At 43.3% G+C, this 23,261-nt stretch overlaps 1 protein-coding gene across 1 annotated transcript in view; it reads right to left on the bottom strand.

The window, feature by feature from the left end:
* The window catches only part of ADAM19 (ADAM metallopeptidase domain 19), an 83,270-nt gene that overhangs the window by 57,984 nt on the left and 2,025 nt on the right, over positions 1 to 23,261 (bottom strand). Inside the window, exons 2-3 of the mRNA XM_038534916.1 lie at positions 22,395 to 22,480; positions 17,968 to 18,038 (exon numbers count right to left, since the gene is read on the bottom strand). Coding sequence (XP_038390844.1) covers positions 17,968 to 18,038; positions 22,395 to 22,480 — 157 coding nt within the window. The remainder of the gene's footprint in view (positions 1 to 17,967; positions 18,039 to 22,394; positions 22,481 to 23,261) is intronic.

Below are 23,261 nucleotides of genomic sequence, written 5' to 3'. Positions count from 1 at the left end.
GAAGGAGAAAGTAAAGGAGAGAAGAGACAGCTGTTTCAGAACCAAGATTTCCAAACCAGTGCTCATTCCATCTCTGACTCTGGAGGAATGGAAACAAACCAACATGCCAAAGGCATGGCCCTAAAGCCAAATAAGGGCTGACAAGTCCAGGGGCCCACAGGCAGAGGCATTCCTTTTTGAGGGAACAGAAAGGCCAAGGAAGGCGGAACTTTAAACATCATTCCTAATCTATAGAGTGGGGATCTCCTCCTATCCCAGGACTTTCTTGAATAAGTATCATTCTGGCCAGAGGACCAGCCCCAGAAGTAACACTTTGAAGCAAGATGGCGCCACCCACAATCCTGGCAAAAGGCCAAAGCTACATAACATGTTTTCTTTAACCTTTTATTAAGGAAGTTTCCAAACAATGTATTAAATCAACACTCCTTTTCACCAACCGCTTCCCATTACATCTTCTCCCAGTCCACACAAGACCTGGCATCTTTCCGACCAGCTCCTGGTCTTATGTTTTGCTTTTATATACCAAAGGATGTTTGGATGAACACTGTTTACTCACTTGACCAGCAAGGTCTTTATTTAATTCTCTTCATGCCTCCCTCTTGGCTAACTCCACAAAAATGAGTAACTTTTCTGTGCAAATAGGGCTGATTTCCTGGGATCAGGGAGCTTAACTGTCAGGGACCTGAGGTAAGGAACCTCAAAATGGCTCACCCAAAAGTTTACACATTTGTTGAGCCCATTATGAGTACTTATTGGAACTGGATAAGAACAGTTAAAGGGGGGAAAAAACAGAAGAAGAAAAAGAACAGTTGAAGGAAATGGGGTCCTATCTTCATTTCTTAGAAAACATTTAAAAAACAGAAACATTGCCTGATAGCAGCCTAACAGCCAGATTTCTTTTTTTAAGATTTTATTTATTCCTGAGAGACACAGAGAGACAGAGACACAGGCAGAGGGAGAAGGAGGCTCCATGCAGGGAGCCTGATGTGGGACTCGATCCCAGGTCTCCAGGATCACGCCCTGGGCTGAAGGCGGTGCTAAACCGCTGAGCCACCTGGCCACCCCAAACAGCCAGATTTTGATAAATAACCATTGTGGCTTGTTTAACAGATCAATCTCAAGGGAAGGGCCAAAGCAAGAGGCAACAGGCATATTGTAGAGATAGAGTTTGTGAATAAAACAAAGGGGAAATGAAGAAAAGGAACCTCTAAGATCACTGGGCCTTTGAGAATATGCTAGAAAAGAGGGGAATAAGTGAACCATCCTAAGAAAAAAATCAAGCAAACAATAAGCAGGTGGGTGAAGACCACGAACAAACCTGACCTAAATGTGAGTGCTTGGTTCCTATTAGGTCCTGATTAAATATCCCAGTAACTTTGATAAACCTTGCCCCATGTTTCTCAGCATCCTAGAGCACAAATCACAGCTGTTGCAGTCAAGAGAGTCAGATATTGGAAAGCCCTCCTAGATCATGGTGGACAATGACTGTCCCAGCCTCCCGTATCCCTGCCACCTTCATGGCAGAAGAATGCCCCAATTTGCATTTAGACAAGCATTCCCTTCTCACTGCATACTGACTTCAGGCACCTGGAGTTAGTAGTGAGAGGCCAAGACAATCAGATCTTATTTCACCGAATTCCACGGAGGGTGACATCTGATGAAAATGGCTGAAGCAGAGTCACTCTAGTGGTGGCACCTGAAGAGACTGCCTATAAATTCTTAGATTTGTCCTTTTACAGCCATAGTTCTGAACTGAGCTCAAAAAAATGCAGCTGCTTTTCAACGTATTCTATTTGTCCTTTATCGTTTCCATAAAGTTTTCTTGGGGGGTGGGGGAATCAGCATATAAAATGCAGAGTTGGCTGCAACAAAAGCATCTTTATATGCTGCCCTCTGTGTCCAATATTTCCCCTCAATCCACTTTTATAGAAGAATTTGAAAAAGAGCAAAAGCAACTTGCCCAACATCACACAGTTATATTTTGCTTCTAAACCCATCAATCTAAATAAGCAAAAGTAAGCTAAATGTCAGTGGTAGATAATCCAAGAGTTAGGCCATCCAGATACTCCCAGAAGGCAGAGAGGAAGGATGTTTGTGCAATCTCATCAATAACTGCTTATTAAGCAGCATCATACAGTACAAACTGCGGGGCATATGGCATCAGGAAGTCCTAATTCCTCCTGGCTTGAATTCACCATGTATTTGTTCTGGGTCAGCAGCCAAGCTGCAGTGTCTCTTCCGAGCCTCACACTCTGCATCTGTAAACCCATTGACTCATTCCATGAATATTGATTGAGGCCAGTGCTGTGCCAGGCACTGTGCTAGGATGGTAGGAGACGTGAGTGAAGCAAGCATAGTTTTTCTGCCCTCCACCCAGCATGTGCATCTCCCATCATGAAGATCAGAGGAGGCTGAATCTGACACCCCCAAAGATGCCACTTTAACATAAGGATTATTTTGCACCAAAGGCAACGGAGAAGCAGATACAAAAAAAAAAAAAAAAAAAAAAAAAAAAGTGCTCTCTGCCCTCCCCCTATTTGCCTAAAAGTAGGACAAAACTTTCAAAACTTTCAAAATTTTCCCTCCTCTCTACCAGGAAGGACAAAAGTTAATCACCAGATACAACTTCAGATCCTATCGGCCCAGAGAAGGCTCCAGAGGAATCTACACAACAACTTTTACTGACTAGTCTTTGTCTCCCATTGGTCTCCTATATATTTACCTTCCCACACTTTACCTTCTTTGGAAGCCTGTTTTCCTCTGTCCTGTCATTTCTCTAGAGATTTATTGTTCTTTGGGAAAGATGCTGCATAAGCCCAAAGAGGCCAAGTCACTGTTAAACCAGCCCATCTTCCTTCCTTCCTAGAATTGCTGCAAACCAGTCAGGCAACCAATCTCCAAGTACCCCTAACAAGCTGCCTCCACAGCTACGGAGAAAGGGTGCTTGCGCATCGGTGTTTATGTGTGTGTGCACCCACATGTGCGTGAGAGTGTGTGTGTGTTTTGGGGACAGAGAGGAAGAGTGGAATATAGAATAGGAACTAAGGGTCCTTACTCAACATTACTGATCTGTTTTCCCCAGCTGTATTCTCACCACCACATAACTGAAAGGCTAGTTTAATCTTTGCTCTCTTCCCCAAGCCTCAAATTTAGCAGCAAGAGATAAAGCACTTCTAAGATACAAGAAGCCTGATATCTTTTCCAACACTTAGATCACCTCTTTCCCTAGTGTTCCAGTCTCCTTCCAGAGGAATCCCTTTCCATGACTTGTCTTTCCTTTCAGGGGAGGAGGGGGGCTTGGAAAAAGAAACCATGCCTGATATAATGCAGTCATTATAGCCTCTTGTCCCATCTGGACCTCTCTCCAGGGAGACTGATGCAAGAGGAGAAAATGTGGAGTCTGTCAGTTTTCCGCAAATCTGTAACCTCCGGGGAGAAAGCAGGAAAGGGGGCAGTGGGGTACATGGGAGCTATGGAAGGGACTGGGAAAGAGCCATAAGTACAGAAGTCATAAAGACCCCATTTCTCCTTAAACTGGCTGCAGAAAGCCTGGCCCAGCTCCACCCACTCAATGATATCATTGTTTTCAACAAAAGCTGGTTTGAGAACCCCCAGAAAGGCCCCCAGTGAGGCCTCAGCTGCTAGAACAGGCAGAGGGCTCACCAGTTCCTGGGAGATTAAGTCCCTTAGAATTGCAGATAAGGAGAGAAAACTATGTAAAAGCCCAAATTACAGAGATAAGCAGGGTAAGGACAGACTTTGCTTCCGCCTGGCCTTTTAGGGCCAAGGAAAGAGAGTAGGACACTACTTTATACATAGATTTTGTCTGTGGATCCCTACCATGATCCTGCAAAGTTGGTGACTGGGGATTATTATCTTCATCTAATGAGAAAACTAAAGATCTGAAAAGAGAAGTGGCTTGTCTGAGGTCCCACCCCAAGCTAAGGGCAAGCCCAGGGACTGGCAGCCCTGTCCCACTACCTACTCACACAGAAAACTCAGACTGGCCCTTGCATCCACACCTTCCCTCAGCCCATGGTCAACCCATCTCCTAATCTCCGTGATTCCATCCTGTAAACATCTCTGCAATGCGTCTATCGCCTCTCCATATCTGCTACCTCCTCTCTAAATTCAACCACCATCATTTCTCACTCAGAGTATAATAAAACTTTTGAATGGGTCTTAGAACTGCATTAGTCTTGCCCCTTCCAATCCACCCTATACTTCAGCTGAAGTAGTCCTTCTCAAATGCATTTTGGATGCTATTACCACCTGACTTTCAAAATATTCTTCATCAGCTCCCTGTTGCCCTCAAGATAAACAGCCAATCTCTTTAAGGAGCCTTTGAGGCCCTTCAAGGATTCACCCTTGTCTACGTGGCCAACCGCTTTCTTTGCCATTTCTTTCTGCCCTCTTCACTCTCTGCTCTAACCACAAAGAACTCCCTTTCATCTCCACATGTTCCTCTTGCGGTTGGGCCTTTGTTTCTTCCTTGTGCAGCTGGAATATGCCGACTCTATCACCCCCCTCCCCCTACCACCCAACTTCTTCCTTACTTCACTTCCTCTTAGAAGCCTTCCCTTATCCCTAACCCAAGGTAGGTTCCCCTTCCCCAGGCCTCATAGCGCTCTCTACTTCCTCCATGATAGCCCTACATTGTTCCCTAGTAGTTTAATTCTCCGCCTCCTCCACTAAGCTATGAGCCCCTTAATGGCACAGACTGTGTTTTGCTTGCCACTGCTCTCCTGGGAACACCCATGACTTAGCCCAACACCCATCACATGGTTGGCACTCATAATATTTGTTGAATGAAGGAAGAGGAGGAAGGAAAGACAAGAAGCTAAGAGTTCCCAAGGAGTGGTCCAGAGCTCAAGCCCAGTACAACAGAGACTCTCATCAGAAAAGCCAATGATTCAGGTCACCTGGTTGGCTCAGTTGGTAAAGCATGCAACTCTTGATCTCAGGGTCATGAATTGAAGTCTATGTTGGCATGGAGCCTACTTAAGAAAAAAAGAAAAAGCCAAGGATTCTGACCCAATGTCTGCCCTCAGCTTAGTTTGAGCAAGACCTACAACTTGCCCCATTGTGCCCAAAGGCCTATTTATTTAGTATTCAAGGTGTCAGCTAAAGGTCTGTGTATACCACTAAGTTCTACACAGAGAAAGAGGAAGCTCATTTTCTTAAAATCAAAATATTTCCTGGGTGAAACATAAATGCAGGTGGGGTTTTTTTGTTTTGTTTTGTTTTTTTGTTTTTTTTTTAAATGCAGTTTCATTCTCAGGATAGAACCCATCCAGAGGCTCTAGTATTGACCTCCTCCTCTCTTAGATTTTTCTTGGGATAATCATGCTCCATTGCCTAAGCACAAAGGTTGGGGAGTAGAAACATCCTCCAACCTCTAGAATCTAGAGGAAGGGCCTAGACACATCCTGGAAGCTAGGGAGAAAACAGAAGTCTTGAAGGTAGGATTTCCACACATCTCCCAAGTCTAAAAATATATCCATCCATCCATCCATCTGCAGCCCACCCGCCACGCCCCACTTCTCAGGAGACTTCCCCCCCACCCCCCCCCCCCCCCCGTCCCTAAATTGTGAAGAAGCTGTTTTTGCCTTATGCTCAGCCTCTTGCAGTCCATGGCTCCATCCACTAGGTATCCTCTATCTACTGGACTCAGCCCGAATTTCCTTCAATGGGGAGTTAGGAGGAAAGAGCTTCTTCTCATTTGATGTGTAAAAAAAATACAGTCTAGCTTTAGAGTGTACCTCAAGTATCTTTCCTAGAAGTACCCCACCTACTTCCTTGATCATATGGTTTTCACCTGAGGGGAGAGAGCCCAACTCAAAGTCAAAAATAAGAAACTAAAAAATTGAGCTTAAGGCACTGAAATCTTGAGTAACAAGCTGTGGAAGGAAAATAAGCCCCTTCCCTATTCCCTACATAACACCCTGCTGAATTAAAATGATTTGGCTAGTTGGAATACTGAATTCCTAAGAGATTATTAGCAGTACAGCTTTGGTTCCTCTTGACCCAGACCAAATATTTACATATTAATTTCTCAGTTTGCATTCCTTTATCATTCTTCCACTCACCTCTCCTCCCTCCCTCATCCAAAGCCTCCCCTCTTTTGGATGAACCTAGAAGGTAAAATGCTAAGTGAAATAAGTCAAACACAGAAAGATAGATACCTTGTGACTTCACTTACATGTAGAATCTAAAAATGAAAACAAATGAAAAATGGAAACAAATTGTTCATTATTGGAGGAGGGGAAGCTTGGAATAGGTGAAGGAGATTAAGAGGTATAAACTTCCAATTATAAAATAAATAAGTCATGGGGATGTCATGCACAACATAGGGAATATAGTCAACAATATTGTAATAACTTAGCATGGGGATCATTTTGTAATGTATAAAAATATCAAATCACGTACCCTTGAAACTAATAGGATATTGTATGGCAATTATACTTCAATAAGAAAGACAAAAAAAAAAAATAACCTCCCCTCTTTGCTTCTGTAAGACAGAGTTCCAAGTAACTGTCCTTAGGGAAGCTTTCTCTACCTCCCCAGTCAGAAAGTCTCTATTTGCACCTGCCTTCTCAGCACCCTACTTTCAACTCTATTATTACATTTGTAATCTGCCTTGAACGCTGCTGCTTTTCTGTTTTCTCTCTCAGAGAGCGCAGACTGCCAGAGGGCAAGGATGGTGTGTTTGCATTTACTCCCTACCACACATAGTCTAAGATTTTACACACACATGTTCAATCAACATTTGCTGAAATCAACCTTGTGGAATGGAGACAAGTTAGCTCTGGTTTAGAAGGCAGGAGATCCATCAACTGATGAATGAAGAAACAAAATGTGGTATATCCCTACAATGTAACGATAATATAACAATAAGGAATGAAGTACTAATCCCTGCTATTCAATATGGATACAACTCACAAACATTAAGCTAAATGAAGAAGACACACACCCACACAAACACATGTTGTATAATCTCTTTTATATGAAATATCTAAAATAGGCAAATCTGTAGAAACAGAAGTAGATTAGTGGTTGCTTATTGCCGATGGGGGTGTGGGAGAATGAGGAGTGCCTACTCACATTAGTTTGCTAGGGCTGCATTCACAAAGTACCACAAACTGAATGGTTTAAAAAACAGATTTGTTATCTCACAGTTCTGGAGGCTAGAAGTTTAAGATCAAGGGGTTGGCTGAGCCATGCTTCCTCTGAAAATACCAGGGAAGGATCTGCTCCAGGCCTCTCTTCCAGCTTCTGGTATTCCTTGGCTTTTGGCAGCATGATCTAATCTTCACACAATGTTCTCACTATGTGCATGTCTGTGGCCAAATTTCCCCTTTTTATAAGAACACCAGTCATGTTGGATTAGGGGCCCACCTTAATCCAGTATGATCTCATCTTAACTGATTAAATTCACAATGATTCTATTTTCAGATAAGGTCATTCTGAAATCCTGGGGGTTAGAACTTCACATATGAATTTGGAGGACACATTCAATCCATAAAACTGCTAATGGTTTCTTTTTTGGAGTGATGAAATATTCAAAAACTAGAACATGTGGGGTTACACAACTCTATAAAACACTCAATTGAATATTTTAAGTGGATAAACTTTATAGTATATGAGTTATAGATCAATAAAGCTGTTTTTAAAAATGGCAGGAAAGTTGGGCTTAAAGAGTGTGTATCCAAGCTCAAAAATCAACCCATCAGGACACCTGGGTGGCTCACCAGTTGAGCAGCTGCCTTTGGCTCAGGGTGTGATCCTGGGATGGGGATCGAGTCCCACATCAGGCTCCCTGCGAGGACTGCCTGTGTCTCTGTCTTTCTCTCTGTGTCTCTCATGAATAAATAAATTTAAAAAATCTTTTTTAAAAATATCAACCCATCGGTGTGTGAAAACAAGTTCGCTCCACAAGGGCTTGAGGATGTAACTTAGAAAAAAGCCAAAAGCAAAGTGCCTTTATCCGTGTGTTCCACGTGAAATACCCTGATGCAGTGATTGAAACCTAGAAGGTGATCCTCTAGAAGTACCTTCCAAAGAATATAAGAGTGTTCACTTCAACACTGTTAAAAATGAGAAGAAGAAGAAGAAGAAGAAGAAGAAGAAGAAGAAGAAGAAGAAGAAGAAGAAGAAGAAGAAGAAGAGGAAGAGGAGGAGGAAGAGGAGGAGGAGGAGGAGGAAAAGAAATAGCTTGAATGTCCATCAATATGGAGTAATTACATTACTCATGGCATCTTTATTATTACTGAATCTGGATGATGGGTATATGGGGATTCATTATTTTATTCTACCTCTGCATGCATTTGATAATTTTTCATTATAGGAAATTTTCCAAGTTAATTACAGCATGCACATAAAATGTAATATTATACAGCCATTAAAAATTGTCACATAAAAAAAATCACCTGAGCAATTTACATGGAAATGTGTCTATCATATGCTCTCACATTCTGCTGTATGACTGTAAAATGGTTCAGCCCTTGGGGGCAGAAGCTGTGGAGTAAGAGGTATAGCTGATAAAAACTGAAACCGTTTTAAACATATATGCTAAGTGACCTTGCAACTCTATCTGTAAGTATCAAGCCCACAGAAATGCTTGCAAATGTTCTTAAAGATAATGTGTCAGCTGATTACTGCAGCAGGATTTGTAATAGCAAGAAACTGGAAACCTAACTCTCCACTAATAGGGAAATTAATAAATTTTGACCCATCCATTTAGTGGAATCCTAGGTGACCATTAAAAAGAATGAGACAGACCCATAAATATGCTAACGCGGAAAGATATTGAAGGTAAATAATAAAAAAGCAAATTACAGAGTAGCATATAAGGTATAATCTCATTTACTATGAAACTCTTGTACTTGTGTAATTTTTTCTAGAATCTTATTAACAAATTTTTCAAACACTCCAAACATTTCTTATGTAAAATTCTGAAAACGATGTGATGTTTGTCCATGCTATATTTCCACGTGAAAAAACATGCATAAAACTGAGGGTATAGTATAACCCCATTTGAGTAAGTTTACATGGAAATTTACAGTTAAAAAAAACCCAAACCTATATAAAATAGTAGGTTCAGAGTAAATGCTCACACACTGGATGCCGGCTATCGTTATCTTAAGGTAAACAACCTGATGGTGAAGGGATCCTCAAGTTCAAGAATCAACTCCTGACTTCCTCCAAGTGTGCTGCTTCCCTTTGCTCTGACAAGGGTCCGTCTAAGGCCAACTGACAGCTTCCTCCCATTCATTTTACCCCGAGCTCCTGCTGAAGGGCCGCCAGGAGAAATAAGCTTGAGACAAAAGAAAACCATGGACATCCTTCCTGGCTACATACGCAGCCCTGGCTGTGGATCCCTGGAAGGAGATAGAGCCGGAATCCTGACCTCCTTATCGGACAGTTCAGGGCCTTGCCAAGGGAGCGGCTGGGCACAGAAAAGAGGTACAGTCTGGCTGGCTGGAGAACCCTGCAAAGCTGTATTTGGGAGATACAGTGAGGTCAAACGTGCCATGGCTGGAGAGTAGGAGTGAATTTCCTCTCAGTGGCAATGGGTTTTAAGATCAACCCTTCCAAATTACATTTGGAAACCAACACAGGGGAATTCCCTCTTACTTCATTCTTAACTGTTTTTCCGATCCTGCAAAACACAAATAATAGTGACTATTTATTGCACTTTGTGGTGCACCAGGGACAGTGTACGTTCTTTAGGAGCATCACGTTATCGAGTTCACACAACACCCAGCAGGGTGGCCACTATTATTAGCCCTATCAAGTGTATGAGGAAGCAGATTCACAAAGGTGAAGAAACTTGCCAAAGGTTACATCCCCAGTGGGTGCGAGGAGCCAGATTCTGAATCCAGATCCACCTGGATGACACTACTGCTGTACACTGAAATCCAGATCCTAATCAGGTCCTAGGAGAGTTAGAAGGAAAGGAAAGAGGGAGGGTAGAATGGGGATAATGCTAGTTCTAACCAAGACAGAGTATACTGAGCAAGGAAAAGGCATCTGAGAAGCCACATACAGAACCTGGGTTTTGGAGTCAAACAGATCTAGCTCCCACATCCTGGCTCTTCCCTTCCCACCCAGAGGCCCTTGAGCAACTCACATTGCTCACGGTCCATGTCTGCTGAATAAGGCCAATACAGGTACCTCCACCTCAGAGTTGTGAGGATTCACTTAGATGAACCACCTAGAGACCTCAGAACAGTGTCTACTCTGTAGGCATCTTCGACATGGTAATAGCTATAATTAACATGATTGTTGATATCATTATTAATATCTGACCATCATTCCTCAGAACGATGTCATCTGAAGGCAGACTGAGCACCAGAGAACATGACCAGAACTTAGGAAACCCTGATAAGGGGATCCCTGGGTGGCACAGCGGTTTAGCGCCTGCCTTTGGCAGAGGGCATGATCCTAGAGTCCCAGGATCGAGTCCCACATCAGGCTCCCTGCATGGAGCCTGCTTCTCCCTCTGCCTGTGTTCTCTGCCTCTCTCTCTCTCTCTCTCTCTGTCTCTCATGAATAAATAAAATATTTAAAAAAAAAAAGGAAACCCTGATAAGCAACAACCACACACTGTTTTTCACTATGTTTTTCTCTTGTTACTTCATGCTTAAAGACAGTCACAGGGGTCACATGCAATGCTATGGATTACCAAGACCCTTCAGATAACATTTGTTCTTGATTTTGCATTAATAAAAGTTAGTGTGTATTGAAATCTATTGTTATATGCTGGGCATTGTACTGAGCACCTCCTAATACGTTACCACAAAACCTCAGAGCCCTCTGTTTTTGTTCTCTGTGATTGCTATTTATTACCTAAACCTATGGCTTTAAACAACAGGAAATTAGTCTCTCTCGGTTCTGGAGGCCAGAAGAATGACAATTTTACTAAGCCAAAATCAAGGTGTTAGCAGGACTGCACTCCTGCTGAGAGATGCCATTCCTTGCCTCCCGCTCCCAATAGCTGCCTGCATTCCATGGCTTGTGGTCACATCACTCCGGTCTCTGCCTCCATGGTCATACTGCCTTCTCCTGTCTGTGATCAAGTCACACTGCCTCCCTTTTAACATATATTTGTGATTTAACTGAGGAACCACCTAGATAACTCAGGATAATCTCCCCTCCTCAAGATCCTTAACTTAATCATATTTACAAAATTCTTTTGCCATATAAGGTAGCATATTCTCATGTCTCAGTTTTCAACCCAGCCCACCCTGCAATGAAGGTATTACTATTTATTTTCTATGCATGTGGAGAATATAGTAAGAAACAGATCTGAGTTTGACTCCTGGCTCTGTCCGACATTGGGTTAATTACTTAAGTAATTAACACTTGAGTTTCCTCATTTATAAAATGTGAATAACGGTAATACCTCCTTCCAAGGGTTGCCATGAGGATTACATAAAACAGTATGCAAAGTGCCTCTGCATAGTAACTGGCTCTCAGTACATGCTCACTAAGGAACAAGTGTTATTATGAATACAGATGGAAGAAATATTCAGAAGGCCTGTGACTTCCCAACCAGGAAGTGTCAGTGCCTGGAACTGAGGCTCTGGCACCTAACCAGGAAGTGTCAGTGCCTGGAACTGAGGCTCTGGCACCAAAGCCTGAGCCTGTTCTACTCTATGGATAATGGTGTTTCGAGTTTATGTGCTCACGGCCTTCAAAATCAACACATCTAGGTTATTTCAATTTCAGACACTCTCTGATACTCTCTTCTGTCAACTGTATAGGTGCATCCCTTCAGATCAGCACTCTTAATTACTGAAACTCAATTTATGCAAGGGCTTCTAAGATAGAAATATCACATCTCCAGTGATTTAGAAATAATAAAGACCCTACTTATGCAAGAATTTGGCTTGCAAAAAGATCACATCAGATTGGCTAGCAGTCCATTTGGTCTGCAACTCCAGGGTTTCTGGACAACGTGGAAACAGTAGATAAAATCAATTGCAGTCTACAAAGCTATATTGGAAACTACATCTCAGACAGGACCATTAGGTGTCTCTGGGGCAAGGTGTCTAGCACAGTGCTTGGAATTTGTAACCGCTTATGCATTCACTGCCTCAGAGTCAACACGGCAGGGTTAATTCAGTTCTGGATGCTTGAGAAAGTCTTTGAAGAAAATTTCAGACACCCACAGGTGGCTCTCATCAAATTCTGGTGTCCCCACCCATCCACTCAACCATTTCCTCGGCACCGGCTCCTTGGGTTATACTATCTCTGCTGCAGGGAATGGGGAGCCCAGCTGCGTGCCGAGTTTGGAAAAACATTTTGAATACTTTAGGTCTGCCAAATACTTGGTTAAAGAATGATATCCTCTAATTTCTTAAGCCATGTGTATTTTAAGTGAAATGTAACCCATATGTCTGTTGACTCATTTAAATGCAACTCAGTGAAGCATGGTTTACCAAGAGCATTGGGATAGCATCTAAGCCTTTCTTAAGCCTCTCTTTGATCCAGGAAATTGAATTTTGCTAACAACAAATGAAGCTCCTGACAAGAGAGGGTCAAACAGAGCTGTCCTTTATCCTAGATAAGATGTAAAGTCTACTCCCAACTCAAGAGGAAGCTGGGAAGGTGGAGGTGGCAGAGAGCGCCATGGCTTGGGTGTATTCAGGATTATGCTCTGGATCAGCTACATATTTCTACCAGGCTTCCTGGGAAAGTGCAGCACTAGGAGGTGGTAACTAACCCAGCCTGTCTCTTGCTAGAAAAAAACTCCTTTCCTGCCTGCTAATTCTCTCCTTCTCCAGTCCTCTAGTACTATACAATTCAAAGAACTGAGGGAAAAAGGAGAAAGTTAGGGCACTAGATCACTCCATTAGCATTGAATGACTGTTGATTTTCCAGGTTGTCGCCTGATTTCCAGGACAACAAGAGCAGTCTCCTTCTCAGGGACCTTTCTGAAGGACTAATAAGAAATTAGAGAGGAGGAGAGATTAACATCAAAAGTAATGGTGGTCACGACAATCACTGAGCCTCTAAAGGACCAAACTCTGTTGTCTATGAGGCCTGGAGGTAGGCATACACACACAAGAAAACAAATGTCCACTCTTATTAGTTAGACTCATGCAAACAGGATCTCCCTTTAGCTAGCTGGGCTGGAGCACAACAAATCGGGTGAGACTGAACGATAGCTCTCTCTTTCCCAAGCCAAAATCTGAATCTTATCATCATTTGGACTCAAGGAAGGACAGTATGCCGAGGAAATTAAGAGTTCCAGAATGTGCTCAAGAGACCAGCAGAGAAAAGTGCATGGCCAAAGGTCCTCTGGGCAGAGTGCCCACTGGCTGAGCTGCTTGTGTGCCTTTGAAGGTGACCTTGTAACCTAGTGATCTTGTCCTCAAGTAATGCAGCCCAATGAGCACCCAGCAGGCTGACTGAACAGTTCAATGGGCCCTCCTTGGGAAAAAGTACAGAAACGAGAAGGGAGTGAGCCAGACCCTACATTTCCTGGAGGTGTTCATCTCCCTAGACGCTTTACAGCTAAGGAAGATTCCATTTGATTTCAGCAAACAAATTTTGTCCAGTGTAGCTTTTGGGTTGATGAGGCAGTCCTCAGGGCATGGGGAAAATTACATGCTGAAAAAATATTATGGATTTATGCCTCAAATCTGTGGGCTGTGGAAATAGCAGCCTATAATTTCTTCCCTGTCATTTCCCTTCCCGTGTTTATGTTGCCTAAATGGTGAGTCCTGAGCTAGCAGTTCATCCTCAACTTCAAGGTCTATGGTTTTGAGGCACTTGCCTTTATCCCAGTGCCCTATTTTCAAGGAGGTCTCTATAACTGGAGAGCAAACTTCCTGAGGTAGGGAGTTCTTTTCCATTTTTCTACTTACACCACATCCTTTAAATAGGCAGTGCAAGAAAAAGCTCTTAGAGCCCAACAGGGACAAAATCCCAATTTTATAGATGAGAAAGTTGAGACCCAGGAAACCCAGGTTAGCTTGTTGATCACTTCTATATCACCTGTCTCTGAGCTCAGTACTTTCTCCACATACCACACTGCCTCAATCACAAATAAGGCCCTCCTAATAACAGCTGTGCACCTAAATTTGCAAATTACATGTATGTGTGTGACTAAATGTACAGCAACATAATAAACACTTTTATCAGAGTAAGATACTACCTTCAGATATACAGTTGAGTCTTAAAAAACAAGTATGGAACTCTATATATATATATATATAATCTCACTTTTGCTCCTCCCTCCCCTACAAGAGCCACGTACCTGAGCTTCTGTCAATTGTGTTTATGAGTATCTATGTGTGTGTTCTCACACACGTAGAAAAGGTCCAGAGTATGCCCACCAAACTGTTGACAATGGATTCTTCTTGAAGGGAGGAGACTTTCACTCTTTTACTTACCATATTTTGGTATTGCTACATGTTTTACAATGAGCATGTATTACTTTTGCAGTTAAAAAATCGTAAACAAGACATAACAGTAGCTGCCAGTTACTGAGTATGGAATATAACCCAGGCAGCGTGCTGGCTTTCCACATGCCATCTCACTTCATCCTCCGCATGGCTCATGGCATGGGCTATCTTTATATTCCAGATAAGGAACCGAGACTTAAGAGAACATACAGCTAGTAAGTGGCAGAGCCAGGATCTGAACCTAGGACCGTCACACATGAAAGCCACATTGAGATGAGCCCCACAATACCACTCCTTTTCACCTGCACTCAATGAAGGGCATGCGTCTCCCATGGGAATGCCATCCATTTATTCTGAGTTGCTTCACAGCAGGAAAAGGCTGCCAGCTGTCACACTATTGAATTAAGATAACTTGGGGTGTCTGCCTCCTGAGCTGAAGGCCCATTTACTACATGCCCGTTCTCCTGGCCCATCCTCCTGCTCTTCCATCCTCACCATTCTTGGCAATCTCTCTATGTGCGAATTCCATTAAATGCCTGCTCACTGCTATTTTGGGCCATGCATTAGCACGTGGGCTTTGACTTGATGGGAGAAGGCCAGACACCTCGAGATGATGAAAAGTAAATTAGAAATGTTCTCTCCCTTCCCTCACAGTCCCAGAAGCCCTTGCCCTGAGAGGCCTGAGAATCCCATATAAGGGGAAATGTATGGTGGGGGGTAGGGGAAGGGCAGCGAAGAAAGGCAAACTTCATAACCTATCAGGAGCTTTGCACTTGCTGTTGCTTCTCCTTGGAGTTGCTGTCTCTTAGCCATCTACGTGGCTCACTTCCTCACCTCCTTCAGGTCTTGACTCCAGTATCAATTCACCACCAAGGCCTTTCCTGACCACCATTCTGAAAAGCACCTCCCTCCAGACCCCTCCCTTCACCCCCTACTTGGTTTCCTCCATACTGCTTGTCTCTGGACGTTTGACAGTTCACTTGCTTATCCGTTTACTGTTCCTGCCATGAGAATATAAGCTCCAAAGGGCAGAAGAACACATAAGGGCTGTGTTCTAGTCACAGCCATGTCCCCAGTAGTGACACTGCTGCCAACAATGCTACAGATGCATAACAGATGAATAACGATGTATAAATCCGTTGAGGAAATTAAGAACCAGAGCTTGAGAAGGCACCTGGCACAGGGCCTAGCTTCCCTTGAAATAACATGGGATTACAAAAACTTTAACAACGGCAATTTGAAAAATCAGAAAAGCATCCCTCCCCTTCCCCCCCCCATCCCCCGAGCGGATTTGAATCCGCGGACTCATAAGCACCATGAATGAGAAGGTTTTGGGAAATAAATACAATAGGAAGTCGTGTGCAGTTCAAGTTCCGCTTGCTAACACGTGTTCAAAAACAAAAAGCCCAGTTTGGACGAAAATAGCAGGAAGCCGTCCCCCAGGGATACCTGATGAGGTCATATTGCTTGGCTCTGCTGCTTCCATTTTTGTCAAGTCTCCTGCCTTCTGCCAACTCAAGGAAGCCAGGAACCACATCCAGCCTCCCGCAGCTCACTGGGAGACGAAAGAGCTGCCTGGAGCAGCAGACAAGAGAACTGCACGAGGGCTCTCCTCTGGAAGCTCTCAGGTGGAACAATCAAAGTCACCACGGTAGCGGATCACTCACTATGTGCGCTGTAAGCACCTGTGCACGCTGCTTCACGCACGACCACCCTATGAAATTAGTACTATTCTCATTTTATAGATGAGGATGCTGAGCTTCCACAATTTGCAGCAATGTGCCCCAGATTACACAGCTAGTGAGCTGATCCTGAGTTTCTGTGCCTCCAGACCCAAGCCAAGAACATAAATGATCCTAGTCTCTCACATCTCTCGTTTACTGGCTGTGTGATCTTAGCTGCCTGCCTAACTCTCTCTGATTCAAAGTTTCTACAACCACACAGAAGATTGTCACACCTAGTGTTTTCTAAGACAGCTTCCTGTTCTAACTTCCTATGGCCTCCTGCACAGGTTCCAAAACTTGAGGGAAGGATGAGTCCTGGGATCCCATTTACCCATGACACCCCTCACCCACCCACCCACCCATCACTTGGAGCACCCAGAGGAAGCTTAAGGGTCAAATGGACCACCTGAGACCAAATAGGATGGATTCAGCTCAGGTGGTGATGGCACATTCAGATCGGAGCTACAAGGCTGGGGCCATGGGAAACTAAAGCAGGTTCCTGAGAGACCAATAAGAAGAAACCCTCTAAGGGTCTCTGCAGGACCAGAGGAATTTTACAACACAAGGAGAAATCCCAAGCAGGTAGGGTCTAACCCCTCTGGGGACATAGCCAGCCAAGTCTGTCCCAGGGAAATGGGACAAAAGGATCCCATTCTTGGGGTGGTTTCACTGTTAGGAGGAAAGTAGCAAAAATGATTGAGATGCCCATCTTTCCAGCTTCCTGGAGGCCACCATATACTGGAGGCAGAGGAGAGATGCAGATGAAGCCCTTTACTGTCCATGCTGCTTAAGGCATACTTTGACCATACTTCCAAAACTTCTTTGCAAGTATCCAAAAGCCCAAATTTGGAATAATTTATATTCTTGCTTTCCACCCAAGCTTAGCAGCCATTCCCATCCTTCCAGATACGGGAAGGTCCCTATCCATCCCTTTCTTGGCAGTGATGCGTCTGATTACTCATCTGCTTCCAGGGGACTCCAGAGGCTGCCAAGAGGAGGCATGCAGTTTCTGAGCTATGCAGCCTTATCTCCGAGGGTAGTGAGGCAGAACCAGTTAGTGGGAAAATACCAGAGGCCTCAGCATCCCCCAGCCAAGTAAGGAGAGCTCTCCCACGGCCAAGCAGATCGGGAATGGCCAAGGAATGGCCATGCATTATGTCTATTCACCTGCTCAATAACATGAATCAAGATACAACTGTGCTTGATGGCAAATCAATGTGGAAGTATTCCTGAGCCAGGCAGCCACCCGAGATGAATGAGGTTAGGAAGATGGAAGAATCAGCCTGATGCAGCCGGGGGACTGCTGACCATGCCCTTATTGGCTGAATCTGAGACTTAGCTGACCCAGAACAGATGGAGCAGCCCGCTTTTGAGGTGCCAAATCCCACAACACTCCACCCTGCCCCTCTGCTTTCTGCTATTTTCCTCTAATCTCCTTCACTTCCTGCCTTGCGCCTTGCTGGAGCTAGTAAGTCAGCTGCCAAAGTCCCCCAGTCCGCCCCTCCCTTCATTACACCGCGGGCGCGCGCGCGTGTACACACACACACACACACACACACACCCCTGTTTGCCTGCAGTGAACTAGTGGAGGCCCCGGAAATACAGCCAGAGGAAATTCAAGAAAGACGTTAAATGGTCCAGAAATTCCACAGCAAGTCAAGAGACTGTGGATATGCTGTCTTTGCAAGACTCTCCCCGCAAAGGAAGCACAGATTAAGAGCTTGGGTCACTTTACAAACTGTGTCCTTCCAAAACAGTGGCACCTGCATCCTGCATTGACAGGGAAGTGAATTGTTTCATTGGAGACAAAGGAGGAGTCCACTTACTCATTCTTTTCCAAGTCCAGGATCAGCTCTTGCCCCTCGGCTGTTATCCTGAGTTCAGCTTTGAGTGGATGCTAGAAGCAACAACAAAAGAATGTCAGTTCCTTAAAGCAGGGGACGAGGCTCCAGGGACAGGCATAGGATATAGCACAGTGCTCTGACATTGATCCACAGGAAGTGAACGAGAAAGGGTCAATTGCATTTCCAGCCCAAACATGAAATGACTTCAATCCCCAAAGGACCCAGTTCCCCTCCCCCATCTGCCTTGTCCTCAAACACAGAGAAAAGAAGCTAAAATGTGATATAAGTGCTTTCTTGTAGGTCTGGCAAACACTCGACAACAAGATCTTCAACAGTAAATTTTCTGTGTGGTCAGTTCTGGACTCAAGTGCTGTCTGTCGCTGTGTGAGCCTGCACATGTTACTGAACCTTCCTACAGCTCAATTTGCTCATTTATAAAATAGAGATAATAACAGTCAGCTTTATGGGAATCTTGTAGGGATAAAGTGACACAGTAACTGTCAGTGATTTGTCATAGTTCCTGCACACAGAAAACTCCTGTTGCATGTTGGCTGTTATCTAAGATACCAGGAGAACCCTCTTCATAGTAAGTTCTTATTTTATTTCATTTTGGCTCCCAGTTTGGATATCCCCAAGCATTTCAGAGGAGATACCTAGAAGAACCTCTAACTAAAGTTTCATAGGTCTGGGGCACCTGGGTGGATCACTGGGTTAAGTGTGTGCCTTTGGCTCAGGTCATGATCCTGGGGTCCTGGGATTGAGCCTCACATAGGACTCCCTGCTCGGCGGGGAGTCTGTGTCCCCCTCTGCCTCCTCCCCTCTTCCTGGCTCATACTCTCCCTCTCTCTCTTTCTCTCTTTCAAATAAAAAAATAAATAAACTTAAAAAAATAAATAAAGTTTTAAAGGTCCAAAAGAAGATACATTTTACATATAAGAAAAGCTTACAGATGACCAAATAAGCAATACACCCAGAAGAGATCACTTAAGATATCATACGATGATCAATACGCATGAAAAACATGTTCAACATCACTGGTACCTGCTCCCCACCAAAAAACAAAATTTTTTAAAGATAACTTTTACAGCGACAAATATTTTTTAAAACCCAAAAACCACAATGTAGTAGAGCAATACTGAAAAACAGGCACCCTCATATCCTACCAGTAAAAATTTAAAATGATATCAAAGCACTAGAAAATAAGTTGACAGATGGACTAAGAGTTTTTAAATGCGTAGACCCTCTGACTCAGTAATATAAAACTCTATCTAAAGAGAACAAATGGAAGCATGGGCAAAGGTTTATACATAGGGATGCTCATTACTTGTAATAATGACTAGTGAAATACAACTTGAATGTCCAAAAATATGAGAATAGTTAAATGATGATAAATCATGTGACAAAATATTCAACCATCATTAAAAATGATGACTTCAAATAATTTTTAATCTATCAAGAAAGTATACATGATAATTATTCACCACACAAAGGCTCAAAACAACACCGTATGTTTTATTTAAAAACTTTTGTGGAAAAAAATAAATCCAAACATTACCCTAGTGACCTCTCAGCAGTAAGATGCTGGGTTAATTTTCTTTTCTTTGTGTATCTTTCCATGTTTTTAGAATTGCCTTTATATTCTAAGTAATGGACTTTTCATCTCTTTTTAGCTTATTATTGAGGGAAATTTCAAAGAAATTAAAAATCCGAATCATAATAAACTTACTTCCATGCTTCAACAATTCAACTTAAGATGGTTGAACTTATTTCGAAGGGAAAAATTATTTATTTGAAATGAGATGTTTGCATATTTAAACATATTAAAAACAGGATCAATACTTTGGTGTGTTTTAGATCCATGTTCTTTAACGTGGAACCAAGGAACTGATAAACTCTTTAAGTCTTTTTCAGTCCACAGAAGCTCTCACTACAGTGGGGCATCTATCCCTTTAAGATTGACTCCAAAGCTTAGTTACTGCATTGGAGAAAGTGGGCCCACTGCTTTGCCACCTCTGGTTGGGGGCCTTCCTCTTCCAAGCACAATCCTTTTATTTGGCTCCAGATACACTTCCCATTAGGGTCCTGGGCACTGGGCATCCCTGAGACATTCAGGCTACCAAGGGCTCCAATGAGATCTGAACGTTTTGATCCAGGAAGCTTGGGCAACTGTGTTCTTCACTATTTTTTGTACTAATTCATCCTACTGACTTCTCTTAAAAAGGGACATTTCAAAACCATGAGGAGAGGAAGTTAGGTGGTTGTTTGCCCAATAACTTTCACTAAGGGATCCACATGTCTGTTTCTGATGTCCTGATTCAGCTCTGATAACATCTACCCTGGTTGCTGAACCCTTGCTACTTTACTCTGGGATGTTCCAGAGCAAGGACCCTGCCCAGTGACATGAGGTATCAGGAACATAGTCCCAAGTGGGCATTTGAGGAAAAGCACACAGTGACAGAGCAATTCCCTCATTCAAGGAGTGGATGGCAATGTGACAGCCCACACAAGAAAGGAAAGTTGACACACATCAAAGCACTGCCACCCCTCCGTCAGAAAGACACAAGCTGCAACATGAGTACAAATATTTATAAGTGGGTAATCTAAAAATATTTCTCTCTGGTGTGGAAGATGCTCAGACCCTGATACTTAAAATATGCTGCTCCCTGTTTCCAGGACACTTCAAGCACAACAATGAAACAGCTCTACCAAGATCTAGGCACTTCCCTGTTCAGCCTTACTCAGCTTTCCCTTGCAACTCCACTCTGTGCTAGGAAGGGGCAACATCACTTCCAAGGAGGCAGCGGCCTGACCCGCTGTTTATACATCCCACAGGGAAAGGTTTGGGGTAGATTAGATAGGTTACCAGCTCCACAGAGTATCAGAAATCTGTCCCACGTATGTGCATCCCCCTTAAGATCTAGTACAATATTTAGTATACGGTGAACATTCAATTAATGTTTGATAAATAGATTAATTACATAAATGAGAATAAGAGGTCTGCGTGAAACCTAACTTCTACTATCTCTCTCTGACATTCATTCGTTCGTTCATTCAACAGATAGTTACGGCACTAGGCAGTGTGCTCAGTATTCCTACCAACTACAATGACCCAGATTCTGGGCAGACCACGGCTAGGAATAAAGACAGGAATTGGAGCTCCACTTTGTTTCTCAGCCCTTCCTGAGGATGCCGGGCATCCTACATCTGGAAAGAACAAAGAACCTCTACAGAAACTATCGGATCCATTCCTTGAGTAATAATGGATATGTTGGACTACCCAAGACCCTAATTTTTTAAAAATAACCTGCTCTAGGATGGCCATCCATCAATCTGTCTAGATTTTTCCTGAAGCTATTTTCAGCCTTCCTACTTTTTGATGAAATGAATTCTGTGCTCTTGTTGTCTTTAGGATAAAATGTTACTTTCATTTCTCCTAAATTTTTTGCTGGAAGTTCCCTTAAAAAATTCAAATTGAAGCATTTTTGGACATATCTGTACTACTCTAGCCATAACCTCAAGGATTCCAGGCATGTCTCCCTCTTTTCCAAAATCATAAGCCACAGAGTCTGAAATCTTTCCTGACACAGCTCTTTCTCCACTCTCTCCTACTATAATCTTGCTTTTATATGCTGCCCAATAAATCATGGACCCTTTGAGCCCCAAAGGACCTTATTAACTATCCCCTCTCCCCAGTCCTCTTTCTTCCTATCCCCTCTAAGCTCTATTTTATAAATAAGGAATCTGAACTTCAGAAAGTAGAAGGTCCCATAGCTGGCACACAGCAATCATGTCTTCCTTTCTAGCTCTTTCATGACTCACTTGAACTATAAAGACCAGAACCACAAAGAATATCCTAGATGTACAGGTCCTCTTTGCATGACAGGATAATACTTTCTGTCTTGTTCCCTCCCCTTGATTAAAACCCGTGCATTTTGCTGGTGTCATGGCCCAAGAAGCCTATTGCATTATAAGATATATTCCTTGGTACTAGATCCTTCCCTGCCTCTTAAAAATAGCTTGAATTATTATTTTTCTCTCCAAGTACATTATTTCATCAATAAAGTGAAGCATGTATTATATAGAGCAAAAATAACAGTGACAATATTTAATCAATTCCATTTGAGAGCTAGTGATTTTTGTGACACACATTTGCACTTAGCTTGTGTCAGCATTAATAATTTTCATTTCCTCAACTAATAGCATCTGGAAGTTTTCTAAAAGTTTGTCACATGATGAAGGAAAATCCCATCTGGGATTTTCAAAACCAATGCACAGAGAGGATAGAGTAGGCCAGAAACAGAACTACCAGAACTTTCCTGGGCTTCCAGGAAAGTAGAGAAGGTGGCCCCACACCTCCCAGAATGGGCTTGTTGGCTCCTGCTCTGAAAATGAGATATTTTGTGTCTTACCTTTTCTTTCGTGGGGCTTTCTGCCGTCTTCCACTGAGGTATTATTCGTTCATGCTGGAGCAGGGGGCTGCCTTCCCCATTTCCTCCTGCCAATACAGGATACACAACCATTGGAATTCCAGAACTCTGCACCCTAGCTAAGCTAGGCATCCACTGTCAAATGGAGAAAAACCCCTATTGGGTCATCAGAAAACCTGCTGGATGCCAGGCTCTTGGCACTTACTATGGGTCAGGGACTCTGCTAGTTGTTGGCCATACTGGAAAACAAGGATAACAAAGTCTCTGTCCTCCTCACAGTTTACTTTCTACAGATGGGAGATGCCCAATACACAAATATTCTCAAACAGTCCAGTAGGGTCATGGAATAAAGAAACCATGAAGAGGAGGTGCCTATTTTAGACAGGATGATTAGCAAAGATGGCATTTGAGACCTGAGAGACCAGAAGGCAGTCGTGAAAAGATCTGGGGGAAGAAAGCCCCAAGGAGAAGGACTAGCAAGTGCAATCGTCCTGCCTGAGCTCAGGTGGACTTGGCCCATTTAAGGAACAAGCAGAAAGTAGAGGTAATGAGAATCTAGTAAATGAGCAGGGAAGCTGGTAGGAGATATGGTCAGCAAGACAGCCATACATCTGATATCACAGAGGCCATGGAAAGTGTCTGGATTTTATTATAAATAGACTTGGGAGGCACTGGAGGGTTTAGACACAGAGCAATATGAGCTGTATTCAGTTTTTAAAAGATCATTCTGCCAGCTGGGTAGAGATGGTGGAGGAGGGGGGTACAGTGGAGGAGGGAGCACAAGTGAGAATAGAAGCAAGAAGGCGAGGCTGGGGACCTGGTGAGAGACGATGGTGGCTCAGACTGAAA

The sequence above is a fragment of the Canis lupus genome, chromosome 4 (assembly GCF_011100685.1).
Source record: "Canis lupus familiaris isolate Mischka breed German Shepherd chromosome 4, alternate assembly UU_Cfam_GSD_1.0, whole genome shotgun sequence".
In the NCBI taxonomy this organism is placed as follows: domain Eukaryota; kingdom Metazoa; phylum Chordata; class Mammalia; order Carnivora; family Canidae; genus Canis; species Canis lupus.
This window is presented reverse-complemented; position numbering and strand designations above follow the sequence as displayed.